General features: G+C 44.5%; 1 protein-coding gene and 1 long non-coding RNA gene across 2 annotated transcripts in view; one reads left to right on the top strand and one right to left on the bottom strand.

Annotated features, from left to right (window-relative positions):
* Nucleotides 1–13,437, bottom strand: part of LOC5511670 (phosphatidylinositol phosphatase PTPRQ) — a 36,941-nt gene that overhangs the window by 23,118 nt on the left and 386 nt on the right. Inside the window, exons 2-16 of the mRNA XM_032381046.2 lie at nucleotides 12,836–13,144; nucleotides 11,797–12,111; nucleotides 10,917–11,213; nucleotides 10,066–10,644; nucleotides 9,676–9,987; nucleotides 9,290–9,586; nucleotides 8,619–8,918; nucleotides 7,633–7,923; nucleotides 6,866–7,162; nucleotides 6,489–6,785; nucleotides 6,033–6,332; nucleotides 5,263–5,553; nucleotides 4,583–4,906; nucleotides 4,193–4,489; nucleotides 3,561–3,860 (exon numbers count right to left, since the gene is read on the bottom strand). Of these exons, the coding sequence (XP_032236937.2) occupies nucleotides 3,561–3,860; nucleotides 4,193–4,489; nucleotides 4,583–4,906; nucleotides 5,263–5,553; nucleotides 6,033–6,332; nucleotides 6,489–6,785; nucleotides 6,866–7,162; nucleotides 7,633–7,923; nucleotides 8,619–8,918; nucleotides 9,290–9,586; nucleotides 9,676–9,987; nucleotides 10,066–10,644; nucleotides 10,917–11,213; nucleotides 11,797–12,111; nucleotides 12,836–13,144 (4,806 nt within the window). The remainder of the gene's footprint in view (nucleotides 1–3,560; nucleotides 3,861–4,192; nucleotides 4,490–4,582; nucleotides 4,907–5,262; nucleotides 5,554–6,032; nucleotides 6,333–6,488; nucleotides 6,786–6,865; nucleotides 7,163–7,632; nucleotides 7,924–8,618; nucleotides 8,919–9,289; nucleotides 9,587–9,675; nucleotides 9,988–10,065; nucleotides 10,645–10,916; nucleotides 11,214–11,796; nucleotides 12,112–12,835; nucleotides 13,145–13,437) is intronic.
* LOC116617891 lies at nucleotides 712–2,845 on the top strand. Its single transcript, XR_004295925.1, has 3 exons — nucleotides 712–800; nucleotides 1,576–1,778; nucleotides 2,712–2,845. It is a non-coding gene; the product is annotated as an uncharacterized LOC116617891 (long non-coding RNA).

Raw genomic sequence — 13,437 nt, 5'->3', positions numbered from 1 at the left:
ACCATCTTGGTCTGTCGAGACGGATGTTGCGTTACATGAAGCATTATTATAAAGATAACATATAATCCAAGACTATCATTGTGACGGACGTTGCATTACATAAATCTTGTTATAAAGACTATGTTCCCATACCATCCTGGTCTGTTGTGACGGATGTTGCGTTACATGAAGCATTATTATAAAGATAACATATAATCCAAGACCATCATTGTGACGGATGTTGCGTTACATAAATCTTGTTATAAAGACTATGTTCCCATACCATCCTGGTCTGTTGTGACGGATGTTGCGTTACTCCGAACTCCATCTCCTCTGCTTGTGTATGCTGCCACCGTGACGCGATATCGCGTGTATTTGCGAAGACCCGAAAGGACGATCGAGGTTTCTTTTGTGCGCTTGCTGACAACTGTTGTAGTGTTCATCGACTCAGAGTAGATCACATGATAGCCCAGTAAAACTCCTTGTGTTAAGCCGGGAGGGACTGGGCGCCACTGGACGAGGATGCTAGTGGAGCTTCTGTTGTCTGCACGTGTGACGTCAGGTGAAACAGCGGGAACTAATGAGGTGAGTTGGAGTTGAATTAGAAAGTCATCACTACCAAACTCGAATGGGGTTGTTAACAATATCAATGTCGAGAATTTACAAGATTCCTGTGTAATTATGTAATTTATGACGCCATAGCGTGCGCTCTAATTAATTTCTTAGTAACATTGTATCTTGGTTCAACCCAGTAAAAAGAGATGAGTTGAAGTTGAATTAGATGGTTATCACTACCAAACTAGAATGGGGCTGCTATCAAGGTAAACATTTAAAGTGAGCACTGCTAGTTAAATTGTGCGTTTATTGGGAGGTTCTAATCCAATTGAGAAAAAGCAACAGCACTATAAGTACAGAAAATAGACAGTTTCTCTCACCTCCTTCATCCGTGCGCGCAATGACTTCTGGGCTTGCCGGTCCGTCTCCCATCCTGGTGTACGCGGCAACCCTCACGCTATACACGGTATACACTTGAAGACCACTCAGCACCAGCTCACGCTCCTTCGTGACGTCAGACCTGAACCACGAGCCATTCACTTGCCGATACGTCACATGATAACCTAGCAACACACCGTGAACACGACCCCCGGGGACTGGGCCCCAGCGCACGCGCAGGCTGGTAGAGCTTTGATTCGCCGCCTGAACGTGAATCGGTGACGCTATTGGAACTGGATTTGCAAGAGAATAGGATACAAAGTAAAACGAATTGAAATGTATACAGGGACGAGATGAAACCACGTGACAGACTAGCAACCTGCAAACAGCTTAAAAGCAATCAATGTCGTATTTGGTTGTCAAGCGCAACTAACAATTGTCGTATAATCTTAGGCTGGAAAGAAGATGTTAGCAGAACACGCGTGCGTTCAATCCACTGAAGGGAAGAGCATCATTTGCTCATTTTTGATATTATGTTTAGTGCTAGCGTGTTATTCTCAGATTATTTCATCATATTCATTTGCCTATTACATGTTTGAGTTCCGTTTTATCATGTATTTGCTTTAGAAAAAAACATCAGTTTGAACATACCGTCTTCTTCAGTAGAGACATCAACGTCTGTCGATCTCGGTCCCTCGCCCTTGGCGGTGAATGCAGCCACTTGTATGGTATATCCCGTGTAGACATCAAGCCCCCGCAACAAAACCCGCACCTCGCTTGGTCCCGTCTGGTTGCTAAGATACGCCGTGCTATGGACGCTCTTGAAGTACACCCTGTAACCTAGCAACACGCCTCGCACGTGACCGGTAGGTATAGCGGTCCACTGGACGAGAATGCTGGTGGATGAGAGGTTTGTGGCGTGGTTGATGAACGGCGCGACGCTAGGGACTGATGGGTTGAAGTAAATAACAATGCGATTAGGGCGAGTCTGAGTTATACACAATTTAGGTGATTATACGGTAACTCTCGAAAAGCTTACCATCTTCGTCGGTAGAAAGCGTGATGTTATAGCTTTCAGGCCCAGTCCCTTTGCTCGTGAACCCAGCCACGCTCACAGTGTACACCATATAAGGCGTGAGACTGGTAAGAGTCATACGCGTCACGCCAGCTGCAGTGTCACGCGTGTACGTAGCTCCTGAGTCATACTGGGTATATGTCACGCGATATCCAAGCAAAACGCCTCTTGTAAGTCCGGGCGGAATCCGACTCCATTGCACAGTAAGACTTGTCGAGCTCTGGTTGGCTGCTTTGATAATTGTAGGTGCTACAGATGGTACTAAAGAGGAAAGAGTTTAAATGCGGTCATCTTTTCCCTAATATTTGAACGATATATTATACTCAGCGTCTCTAAACCTCATGATGGATATTCCAGAGCAAAAACGACAGTGTGCTTCTTCAAACAATAAACGAAAAAAAAGTATTTGATAATTTTTACATAATTTTTTTGTGTTAGCATGCTTGGACAGATTACAGATTGCTCGCAATTCTAAGGCCAAAGTTCCTGATTGCTCATATTATTTTGTCGCATGCTCGCAAGTGCTTGCCAAAGACATATTCATTTTGGTGCCTTTAGCACTCTGGACTTTAATTGAGCGATAAAAAAATATTTTAAAATCGTTTAAATTTAGATATACGCGCAAAATATCGCGGGTTAAATATCGGGGGAATACGAGTTTTATGGATGACGTTCATGGAGTACTCACCATCTTCTTCTGTTCTTATCATTATACGTGCCGCAGGACCAGTCCCCTTGGTGGTAAATGCCACCAGCGTGATGTCATAAACAGTGAACGCCTTGAGGCCACGTAACGCCAACTCCGTGGAATTTGGCGGGGCGTGGATTACAGAACGAGATACGTTCAGAGAAGCAAATGACACAGCGTACCCAAGCAATAGTCCGCGAGTTTGTCTTGAAGGGACTGGATCCCAGTGTAACGTCACGCTAGTTGAAGTGACGTTTGTTGTGCGCATGTTTCCGGGAGCAGTGGAGGGGACTAGATCAAGAATGTTTAGAGAGGTTTTAGTAAATTCCCACATTGTGGAAGACTTGTTGTTATAAGTTAGTAGGCTATTCATACAGGCAGGTTCCACTATGTCTAGAATTGGATGTCATGGTATTCACAGGATTCTCCAGGCGCGTACCCAGGATTGGCTGAAGGGAGGTGGTGCACAATTATAGGTATAATAAGGCAAAGCATAGTATTTGAAGATTCCTTCATAAGAAATTACCCTCTTTTTGGCTGCCAGGGGGGGTGGGGTGCACACGCACCCCCCTGTGTACTCGCCTGGTTCTCTGCCTCTTTGCTCCAGCCAACCTAAATAGGCACTTTAGGCACTAAAAAATCACGTGATTTTATGAATGGGAAACTCTCGCCAAAATAAACACAGATGAAGTGGCTGCGGACGAAAAACATAAAATCTTTCAATGAAAATAAGCCCTCCTGACATCAGCTTTCTGATCGATTTGTAAGTAGCTGCTTTTTGTTTTCGCTATATTGCCGCCAAAAGCCTGAGCGTGCGCGGGTTTGCCACCTCAAAAAATGTCACCTAATTTCTAAGTGCAAGTCGCCCATTACAAATCTAGTTACCATCTTGGTCAGTGGTCGCCATAATCGGCGGACTAAAGGGGCCTGACCCCTTTACAGTAAAAGCCGCCACCTCCATCCAGTACGTGGTGTACGCATCAAGCCCTGACAAAACCAGTTGGTGACTGGACGGACCGGTTTGATGAGTCACATTCACGGAGCTGTTCTTGAGCGCACCGTACGTCACGTGATAGCCTAGCAAGACGCCGTGGATCTGAGGAGTGGGGACTGGGTCCCACTGTAGAAATATGATGCTTGGCGTGCTGATGGTTTTTCGGACGTTTGGTGGCGATGCACTGGGTACTAAAGCACACAGACAATTTGAAAACCATAAGGCCTTGAGTATGAAACTTGATTATGAAACACTTCTAAAGCCCCATCTACACTAACAATTTTTAGTTGACAACTATAATTGTTGGCATCTACACTAGCAATTTTTCATGTGATAATTTTTAATTGCCGAGAAAAAGCAATCCTGCTAGCTTTTGGACAACTATGGTTGCCACATAAAAATTACCGGCTTTGCTCCATCTACACTTAGCGAATAAAAATTGTCACATGAAAGTTGTTAACTAAAAATTGTTAGTGTAGATGGGGCTTAAACGTAACCAGTATATCATGAATGACCCCGTTACCGTCTTGTTCTGTTCGTACAGAAACTACACCGCTCTGTGGTCCACAACCTTTGACGGTAAACGCGCTGACTTGTATATCGTACAAAAAGTAGGGCTGTAAACCGGTCAGCAGTATGCTTGTCGTGCCAGGCGCAGTTTCATTCTCTGCCATTACCCCAGTCCCGCTCTTTCTGTAGGTAACAAGGTAACCCATAAGAATGCCATGTACTAAGGGTGAAGGTACTTTGTCCCAGTCCACCTGAATGCTTGTGGAGCCATTGACGTTCGCGCGCACGTTTGAGGGCGGAGAACTGGGGACTGAAAAAAGGTGGAAAAAAACTGATGATATGTGATCTGCTGTCAATAAAGCCCCGCATTAGACTCCATAGTAACCGACAATCATCCACTTACCATCTTGATCAGTCATAACATTTAACAGGTCACTGGCTGGCCCATCTCCAATACTAGTAAAACCGGTTACTGTAATCCAGTATGACGAGAATTTCTGTAGACCAGTGATCATGTGTTGAGACGTGTCAGGGCCAACTTTGATCCTTTGCACGAGAGATATATTCGCTGCGTCACTTGACACAAGACTTTCCTGAAGTCCATACGCCACTCTATAGCCCTGTAACACGCCATGAATTCGGACCACAGGGATCCCATCCCACGCGACAATGATGCTGGTGGAGGTCTGGTTTAATATGCGCAGATTGGTCGGACGGGCACTGGGTACTATGATAAATATGATATATCGTCAACGTACCTACACCTAAGATGCACCAGTGCTCCCATAACAGAGAGAAGGGAGAAAAGAGGCGAGCTAAAAGCAAAAAATCGTACACGATAAAACCTCTTCTCTCTTTCTTCCTTCTGCTCTTCACATACGCTAATTTTCAGACAAGCTTTCTCTTGCCAGTAAAATTCGACCCTCTTAGTTTTAACTGTTAGCGAAAAGGTTGTTGGGTGGATAGATAAGTTGGTCGACTGCTTTAGAGATTAAGAAAACAAATTTCAAATTACTGAAAATCATTTACACGTAAACGAAGCTAGCCTTATTTTTCTTAAAAGTTGGAAAAGCAACCACTCACCATCCTCATCTGTTTTCAATGTAAGTCTTGCGTTAGGGCCTCTACCCTTATCAGTGAATGCTGCGACTGTGATATGATAAACAGTGAACGCCTTTAGACCTTGCAGCGCCAGGCCTGTTATATTCGGGAGCACGTCAGTTGTGAAGCTTGTTTGATTCAGAGAGTTATAAGACACAGTGTACCCAAGCAAAACACCGCGCGCTTCGTGCGGAGGGACTGGATCCCATTTTATTGTCAAGCTTGTGGATGTGACTTTTGTTGCGCGGATGTCTCCAGGAGCAGCGAAGGGGACTGGAACCGAAGAAACAAAAGGACATTATATACCGTAAAAAAACTCGAATAATCTCTCCCCCCGTTGCTTTTTGGGCAGGGGGCGTAATAGTCTTTTTCCAGTTTTTGACGCCAGGTATTTTTGGCACTTACTTAAGTCTCAGGTGCTATTATCTAATGTATATTACACTTTGTACCCAAATTAACGATGTCATTTCGCTTAATCCAAGCATGTTATAGAGTTATCTTCCGGCTTCTTAGGTCGAGTATGGGGGCTTATTTGGAAATTCAGAAATGTTGGCCTTAAAGGAGGGCTTAAAAGAGCTTTTGTGGTAACAAAGCGTTAGTATTATGATGTGTTTATGAGGACATGAATAGCCAGCACAGATAAACAGCAGGGACATTCATTTGCAACTCTTATACACTTTTAGGCGCGGGAGATGTGCGCGCTGATTAGAAGGAGGATGAGATCGCTATTCAAATAGTCCGATGTATCTTACCATCCTGGTCAGTAGTCGCCATAATCGGCAGACTAAAGGGGCCTGGCCCCTTTACAGTAAAAGCCGCCACCTCCATCCAGTACGTGGTGTACGCATCAAGCCCTGACAAAACCAGTTGGTGACTGGACGGACCGGTTTGACGGGTCACATTCACGGAGCTGTTTTTGAGCGCACCGTACGTCACGTGATAGCCTAGCAAGACGCCGTGGATCTGAGGAGTGGAGACTGGGTCCCATTGTAGAAATATGATGCTTGGCGTAGTGATGGTTGTTCGGGCATTTGGTGGCCAAGCACTGGGTACTGAAACAAAGTTATAATCTTTATCATCTTTATCATAGTTATCATGAATCGTTTTTCAGTGTGTGCGCCCATCATGTACTGTTTCCACGTTTCACCGAAAGGGGGAAAGTGTGTCTTTTTAAAGACAAAATCATTTTCTTAGAAAAAGGCACATACCGTCTTGGTCTGTTCGCACAGAAACGACTCCGCTTCGTGGTCCATAACCTTTTATGGTAAACGCGCTGACGTGAATATCGTACACAGAGTACGGCTGCAAGCCAGTCAGCAATATGCTCGTTGTGCCAGGCGCAGATTGATTTGTCACGAACGCCCCAGTCCCTCTCTTTCTGTAAGAAACCAGGTAGCCCACCAGGACACCATGTATAAAAACGATGGGTACTGGGTTCCAATCCACTTGAATGCTGGTGGAGCCATTGACATGCGTGCGCACATTCGAGGGAGGAACACTGGGAACTAAAGAGAAATGACAGAATATTAAGTAGTTCAATGTGGCATGCTCGGCAACAGAAGCATCGCGTTAGATGAATTCTTACCATGTTGGTCTGTCGTAGCGTTCACAGCCTCACTCGCTGGCCCATCCCCAATACTGGTAAAACCGGTTACTGTAATCCAGTATGACGAGTATTTCCGCAAACCAGTGAGAGTGGTTTGAAATGTGTCAGGTCCGACAATAGAAACATTTGACCCAGGAATACCCAGAAGTCCATACGCCACCCTGTAACCCAGTAACACGCCGTGCACGCGGTCCACAGGGATCCCGTCCCAGGCGATTTCGATGCTTGTGGAGGTCTGGTTTAATACACGCAGATTGTTCGGAGAAGTATCGGGAACTATGGATACATAATATTCGATATGACATGTGAACGATAATTTCTGCAGTAGATTGGCATAAATGGTATAACTGGAAACAATACAGCGCCCGTATGAGGGACGTACCGACGACATTTTTACAAGTACGCGCAGTGGTAACATAGCGTTTTCTTGTGCAGTTCCAAAACATTCGTTCCAATATAGATCAAATTCAGAATGATCGGATACGTTTTAGGCCACCACCAGTGCTCCGTCATATCCCTAGACCTCCGTGTCTTTTACAAAAAAGCCTGAATTCCTTTAAGTATGTACGTGCGTATTAACGTATAGTAAGCTATGTATAAGTAGCTATAGCCACGCCCCTGCGTATCACACAAATGTTTAATTCAAATGGCCCAAAAAAGGATGAAATTCGAGACAAAAGGCGTACATTTTGCCTCTAAATTAATTCATATTAGTTATATCATATGAGTTTTGGGGCTGTACTCACCGTCTTCGGCTGTCCTCACCGGAAGGCGAGCTTGAGGGCCTGACCCCTTATTGGTAAATGCTGAAAGTGTGATGTTATAATCAGTGTACGCCTGGAGGCCTCTTAACACCAACTGGGTAGAATTCGGAGATACGTTTTTCGTGTGACTCGTCTTGTTCAGCGAGCTAAAAGACACAGTGTACCCAAGCAATACCCCGCGGGCTTGTTGTGGGGGGACTGGTGCCCAGTGTACTTCAAGGCTAGTAGACGTGACGTTTGTTGTGCGCATGCTCGAAGGGGCTGCGGAGGGGACTAAGAATAAAGAAAACTGGTTAACAGCACATGAATGTGGTAATGGACTTTCATATACGAAAAAAAAATCACTTCCAGTTTTTTAAAGACATAAAGATGTTAGTGCGAAAAAGCACTAGTTAGCCTCCCCTGTATAGTTGGCGGGGAACTTTGCGTGACTCCGACACGAGCAGCTGCGAAGGAGACTAACCACTGTATTGTTTTTATTTAGAAGATTTGGAGATAAAGATAGATTAGATTAGAGAAAAATTTATGATAAAATTTCAAAATTATCTAAAAATAATGTTTTAAACTTCATTTATCAAATTCATCAAGATATATGGTAACAGCATCACCGAATCAGCCGATGGAAATGGGTTCTTTCTCACAATTTGAATTTGCTGGGACGACAAGATGGCGACTGGCAGATGCTCTAGTAACGTTACTGAAAACGAAATAGCTGTCTGGCTATGCTTTATCAGGGGCGTAGCCAGGGGGGTGACCCAGGGGGCCCGGGCCCCCCTTCTAGCAGCCAAAAATGAAGTAAATGTATGAGATATTATCTAAAATACAGGAGAGAATGCCTTGAAAGGGCCTTTTGGGCCCCCTCCTGTTAAAAATCCTGGCTACGCCGCTGTCTATGATACAGCCATGTTTTCATTTTACTAAGCGCGCAAAGACTACTAGCTAGTCCTGCATGGTAAAAATCGTCTTACCATCTTGGTCAGTGGTCGCCATAATCGGCGGACTAAAGGGGCCTGGTCCCTTCACAGTAAAAGCCGCAACCTCCACCCAGTACGTGGTGTACGCATCGAGCCCTGACAAAACCAGTTGGTGACTGGACGGACCGGTTTGACACGTCACATTCACGGAGCTGTTCTTGAGCGCACCGTACGTCACGTGATAGCCTAGCAAGACGCCGTGGATCTGAGGAGTGGAGACTGGGTCCCACTGTATTGATATACTACTTGATGTTTCCATGATGACACTGACATTCGAAGGGTATGTACTGGGTACTAAAAATACAGGTCTGTTAGTAGAAAATAGAAACTTCAATCTCTAGATCCTTTACCATACGCGCTAGCTTGACCATCATTTTCACAGTTTGTTGCCAAATAAACTAATTAAAACTATTGAGCTATAGATACTGAGTAGCGAAAAAGCCGGCGAAAGAGACGAAAAACCTTGGTTCAAATTCAAGAAATTTGGTTCACAATCTTTTCTAGTAAATGCATTTTCCATCCTGTTTTGATTTTGTAAAATACTTTTTTCGTTGTGTCTCGTTGACTATCTATTGACTCATAGAAAACTCGAACTCGTAGTCTAATTGTTAAGTATCGGTGGCCATGGTAGCGCATGTCGCACTATATCATCTAATGATACATACCGTCTTGTTCTGTGCGCACGGACACCACGCCGCTCTGTGGTCCATAACCTTTGACGGTAAACGCGCTGACATGAATGTCATACACCGAGTACGGCTGTAAACCGGTCAGCAGTATGCCAGTCCTGTCAAGCGCAGTCTGTCTTCTTAGTACAGCCCCAGCTCCGCTCTTTCTGTAAGTAACCAGGTAACCCAATAATACGCCATGAGCCAAGGCTGAAGGTACTTGGTCCCAGTCTACTTGAAGGCTGTTGGAGCTATTCGAGTATGCGCGCACATTTGATGGAGGAACACTGGGTACTGAAAATAATGAATACTATTTTTATCCTTGTTTTCATCTCCATTTTGATAAATAAAGCTTAATAACAAGGTTTGTAGTATTCACTAACCATGTTGGTCTGTCGTAGCGTTTACAGGCTCGCTTACTGGCCCATCCCCAATACTGGTAAAACCGGTTACTGTAATCCAGTATGACGAGTATTTCCGCAGACCAGTGAGAGTCTGTTGATATGTGTCTGGCTCAGCTACATCTATTTGAACTAAAGATGCATTTGATCCTGGAATACCCAGAAGTCCATACGCCACTCTATAGCCCAGTAACACGCCGTGCATGCGCTCTACAGGAATCCCGTCCCAAGCGATTTCGATGCTAGTGGATGTCTGGTTTAGCACGCGCAAATTAGACGGGGGAGCACTGGGCACTAGAATAAAAACAGCTCATCAAACAAACAGTAATGTTACAGATAAAGCAATGTTTCTTAGACTGATGGACTACGTACCGTCCTGGTCCGTGCACCGCCTTATAGCGGAGTTCCTAGGCCCCACTCCCTTGCTGTTAAACGCCGCAACTTGGACCCAATAGGCCGTGAACTTTGTCAGCCCTCGCAGGACGTACTGTAAAGCTTCGGGCTCTACTGTCACGTTCATCTGAGGTGCGCTGGCGTTGAACGCGTATGAGCAGCTGTTACCGGTCGCTTCACTTGTATTTGCGCTCGCTGTGGCGTTTGTAGACAAGGAGCAGTTACTGTTTGGTGCGGCTGTTGTGTTTGCGCTCGCTGTGGCGTTTGTAGACAAGGAGCAGTCACTGTTTTGCGCTGCTGTTGTGTTTGCGCTCGCTGTGGCGTTTGTAGCCAAGGAGCAGTTGCTGCTTGGCGCGGCTGTTGTGTTTGTGCACGATGTGCTGTTTGCTGAAGAGCAGTTGTTGAGGAGAGAGCAGGGGCCAGGGGCGGGAGAGTACCAGATGTAGTATCCGAGGAGCCTTCCAAGGATCTGCTCGCTTGAGAGCGGATCCCAGGCCACGAAGAGACTAGTAGAGTTGTTATTTATTACACTCGTCACGTTAGGAGCAGCTATCGGGACTGTGAATAGGAGAAAATTTGCATTACTCTTTCATATACGATATGAAACGATATGAAAACAAACAAATATAAAAAAACGTCAAGTATGCCAACATTTCGTAACTCTACTCCAGCCCTTCATTTAACCTTGAAAATGTTTAGAGACACGCGTACACTTTTCATCAAACCGAAATCAAAATAATCTCTAAGAGATAAAAACGCGAGTAAAATTTATTTTGTAATTCACGATAACGTAAGCTTTTATTATTATTTTCTACTGTGTTATTACTTACTTTCTTCATCTGTTCTTACAGTAAGAGCGATACTTCTAGCACCTTCGCCATTTTGGTTGACGCCTGCAACTTGAATCTCGTAATCTGTGTAAACCTCAAGGCTGGTAAAGGCAGCTTGTCTGTTGCTCGCACTGGTCGTAGATGTTATGGTTACCGAGGTATTAACCTCGTGGCAATAGACCCGATAAGACCGGATGAGCGTGTCCGTCCCGTTGGAAGGAATCGCATCCCACCAAACAACGATGGTCGTAGAGTTAATGCTTGAAGCTCGGACATTCAAAGGTGGAACCTGAGGCGCTACAAAGAAAGCAGTTTGTACCATGAGTGATTAGATACACGTTGAGAAGAATACCCAGATAAATGTGCCGTTTTAAATGTGCCATCCACGACCACAGGCTGTCCATCCTGTGCATGGGCATGGAGAGAATAGAAAACGTGCAGAGAAGATCTGCATAGCGCGCGCGACTTTCATCAACATCTGGGAGTCAGCAACAGAAAAATACATGAAATTCGGAAAAAAAACTCCAAGCTCGTTCTTTCTCTTTATTCTTTAAAATAAAATTATCGTTGCAGTGGTTGATTTTTCTCGTATCTCGTATTTTAGGAGGGTAAATTGATCTTGTTTTGGAAGTTTTTAGGTTAAAATGCTACTCCAAAGACATGAATATATACTGTATATCTGTTTTCTATTCTCTGCATGTGCATTCATATGCATAAAGTGGGTAGCCTGTGCCACTACCTTTGAACCTTTGAAAGAATGACCGTAAAAAGGGAAGCGCGCGTAACAGGGTAAACAAGTTACTAGCATAACGCGTTACAATTGGATAAATTTGTAATTTTGTTTGTTTGCCAACGTCGCAACCCATTGATCTTGACCTACCGGCGTATGGCCGACAGATTACCCCAGCATCTTCAAGGTGTTGGCAATCGTGAGAGCCCCAGCCGTTGAAGGGACATTGTTCTATATTTGTCTCGGATCCAGAGCATCGTACACCGTCCATCCATATGGTCCCGGATCCTTTTCCAAAGTAGGCGTTACCAACAGCACGAGCGGCTACGTATCCCAGCATCCTACACACCACCGTGGCGTCGTTAATATCCCATGAGTCATCGCACACCGTGCCCCAGCGACTGTTATAATACACCTCTACTCGTCCTTCTGTTGAAGATGACCCACCTACCAGACGGACTCTAACTAAATAGTTAAAGAAAACAGCGTCAAATCATTTTTTTTTTAATTAATGGTCCGTAGCCAATGGCTCGGAGGAACTGACAACATAGACCTACACGACAGTGCTGAATAACGTATGCGCATGCGCGTGCTCTTGCGAAATCAAACTAAATCTCAGAGTTGAATCGTTCGAGAAAAGGTACGAAAGGCTGACTTCAGTCGCTGATTTGACTAACTGTACAGCATTAAAACCATACTGTATAAAAGATGACAGATTTGTGTGATAATGAGGGAGTCATAAAGAAAAATATAGCCTTATGTTTGGTCTAGTTTTCTTAGCATTCGTCAAAATGTGACAGTTCGCCGGTAAAATGCCGCCATTTCAAAACAAAAAGGATAGTTTAACCGCGCGGTACTAGAACTAGTCTTGCGTTTTTTCAGCACTGTCGACCTACACACCAATACAGCCGACAAATACCGTCATGAAACATTCAAACACTTTACAACATTTTTAAGATATGCTCCAATTCGCCATTAACGTTGTGCGGGGACTGGGCGTCTGGATGACATGGCACCGTAACCATGTTGATGAGATATAGAATAAAAGCTAGAAAATGGTTTTGGCAAACAACTAAGCAGTGTTACCCGTGCCAATAGATGGTAAATAATGAAAAGGCCGGCCTCGTGTTTAATAGTTGTGTGTTAAATCATAGATTTTTTTCAAAAGAGAATAGGGATAAATCCTTACCAGTCGGTGGACGGCACACGACTCCAGCGTCTTCACCGTGACTGCAATCGTGACTATGCCAACCCCTAAAAGGGCAATGTGATATGTCGGTCTCGTGACCCGAACATCGTACATCGTCCATCAGGATGCTCCCTGAGCCTTGTCCGAAGTGAGCACCATGAGGAGCAGACACAGCTTGGCCATATCCAAGCATTCGGCAGATTACTCGTGCGTCATTGATATCCCATGAATCATCACATATTGTACCCCAGCCTCCGTAAAACACTTGGACTGTACCTTGGTACGGGTTACCACCGCCAATTAATCGAACTAAAAATATTACAAAAAATACAAAAAGATTTAGACATTCCTGTTGGGGCTCCAAAGACCGAAATTTGGGACAATGTTATAAAAAGGAAAACGAAGAGCATTAAACCATGGGCGCTGATAAGGAATCGTCAGTAAAATATAACCTACTGGGTTGCGGAAAGGACGAAAAATTGTTTGGCAATAAAATGGGTTTTAAAGTATTAAACATAACGGGAAATTATTTTTACTCCATGGTTAGAAGTACTGAATGCAAGCGCTTTGGTGTTGCCTATGACAAAAACTAGTAATTAGCG

Source organism: Nematostella vectensis, chromosome 9 (genome assembly GCF_932526225.1).
Source record: "Nematostella vectensis chromosome 9, jaNemVect1.1, whole genome shotgun sequence".
NCBI classification, from domain to species: Eukaryota; Metazoa; Cnidaria; class Anthozoa; order Actiniaria; family Edwardsiidae; genus Nematostella; species Nematostella vectensis.
The sequence above is the reverse complement of the archived record's forward strand: the minus strand, read 5'-3'. Positions and strand labels throughout refer to the sequence as shown.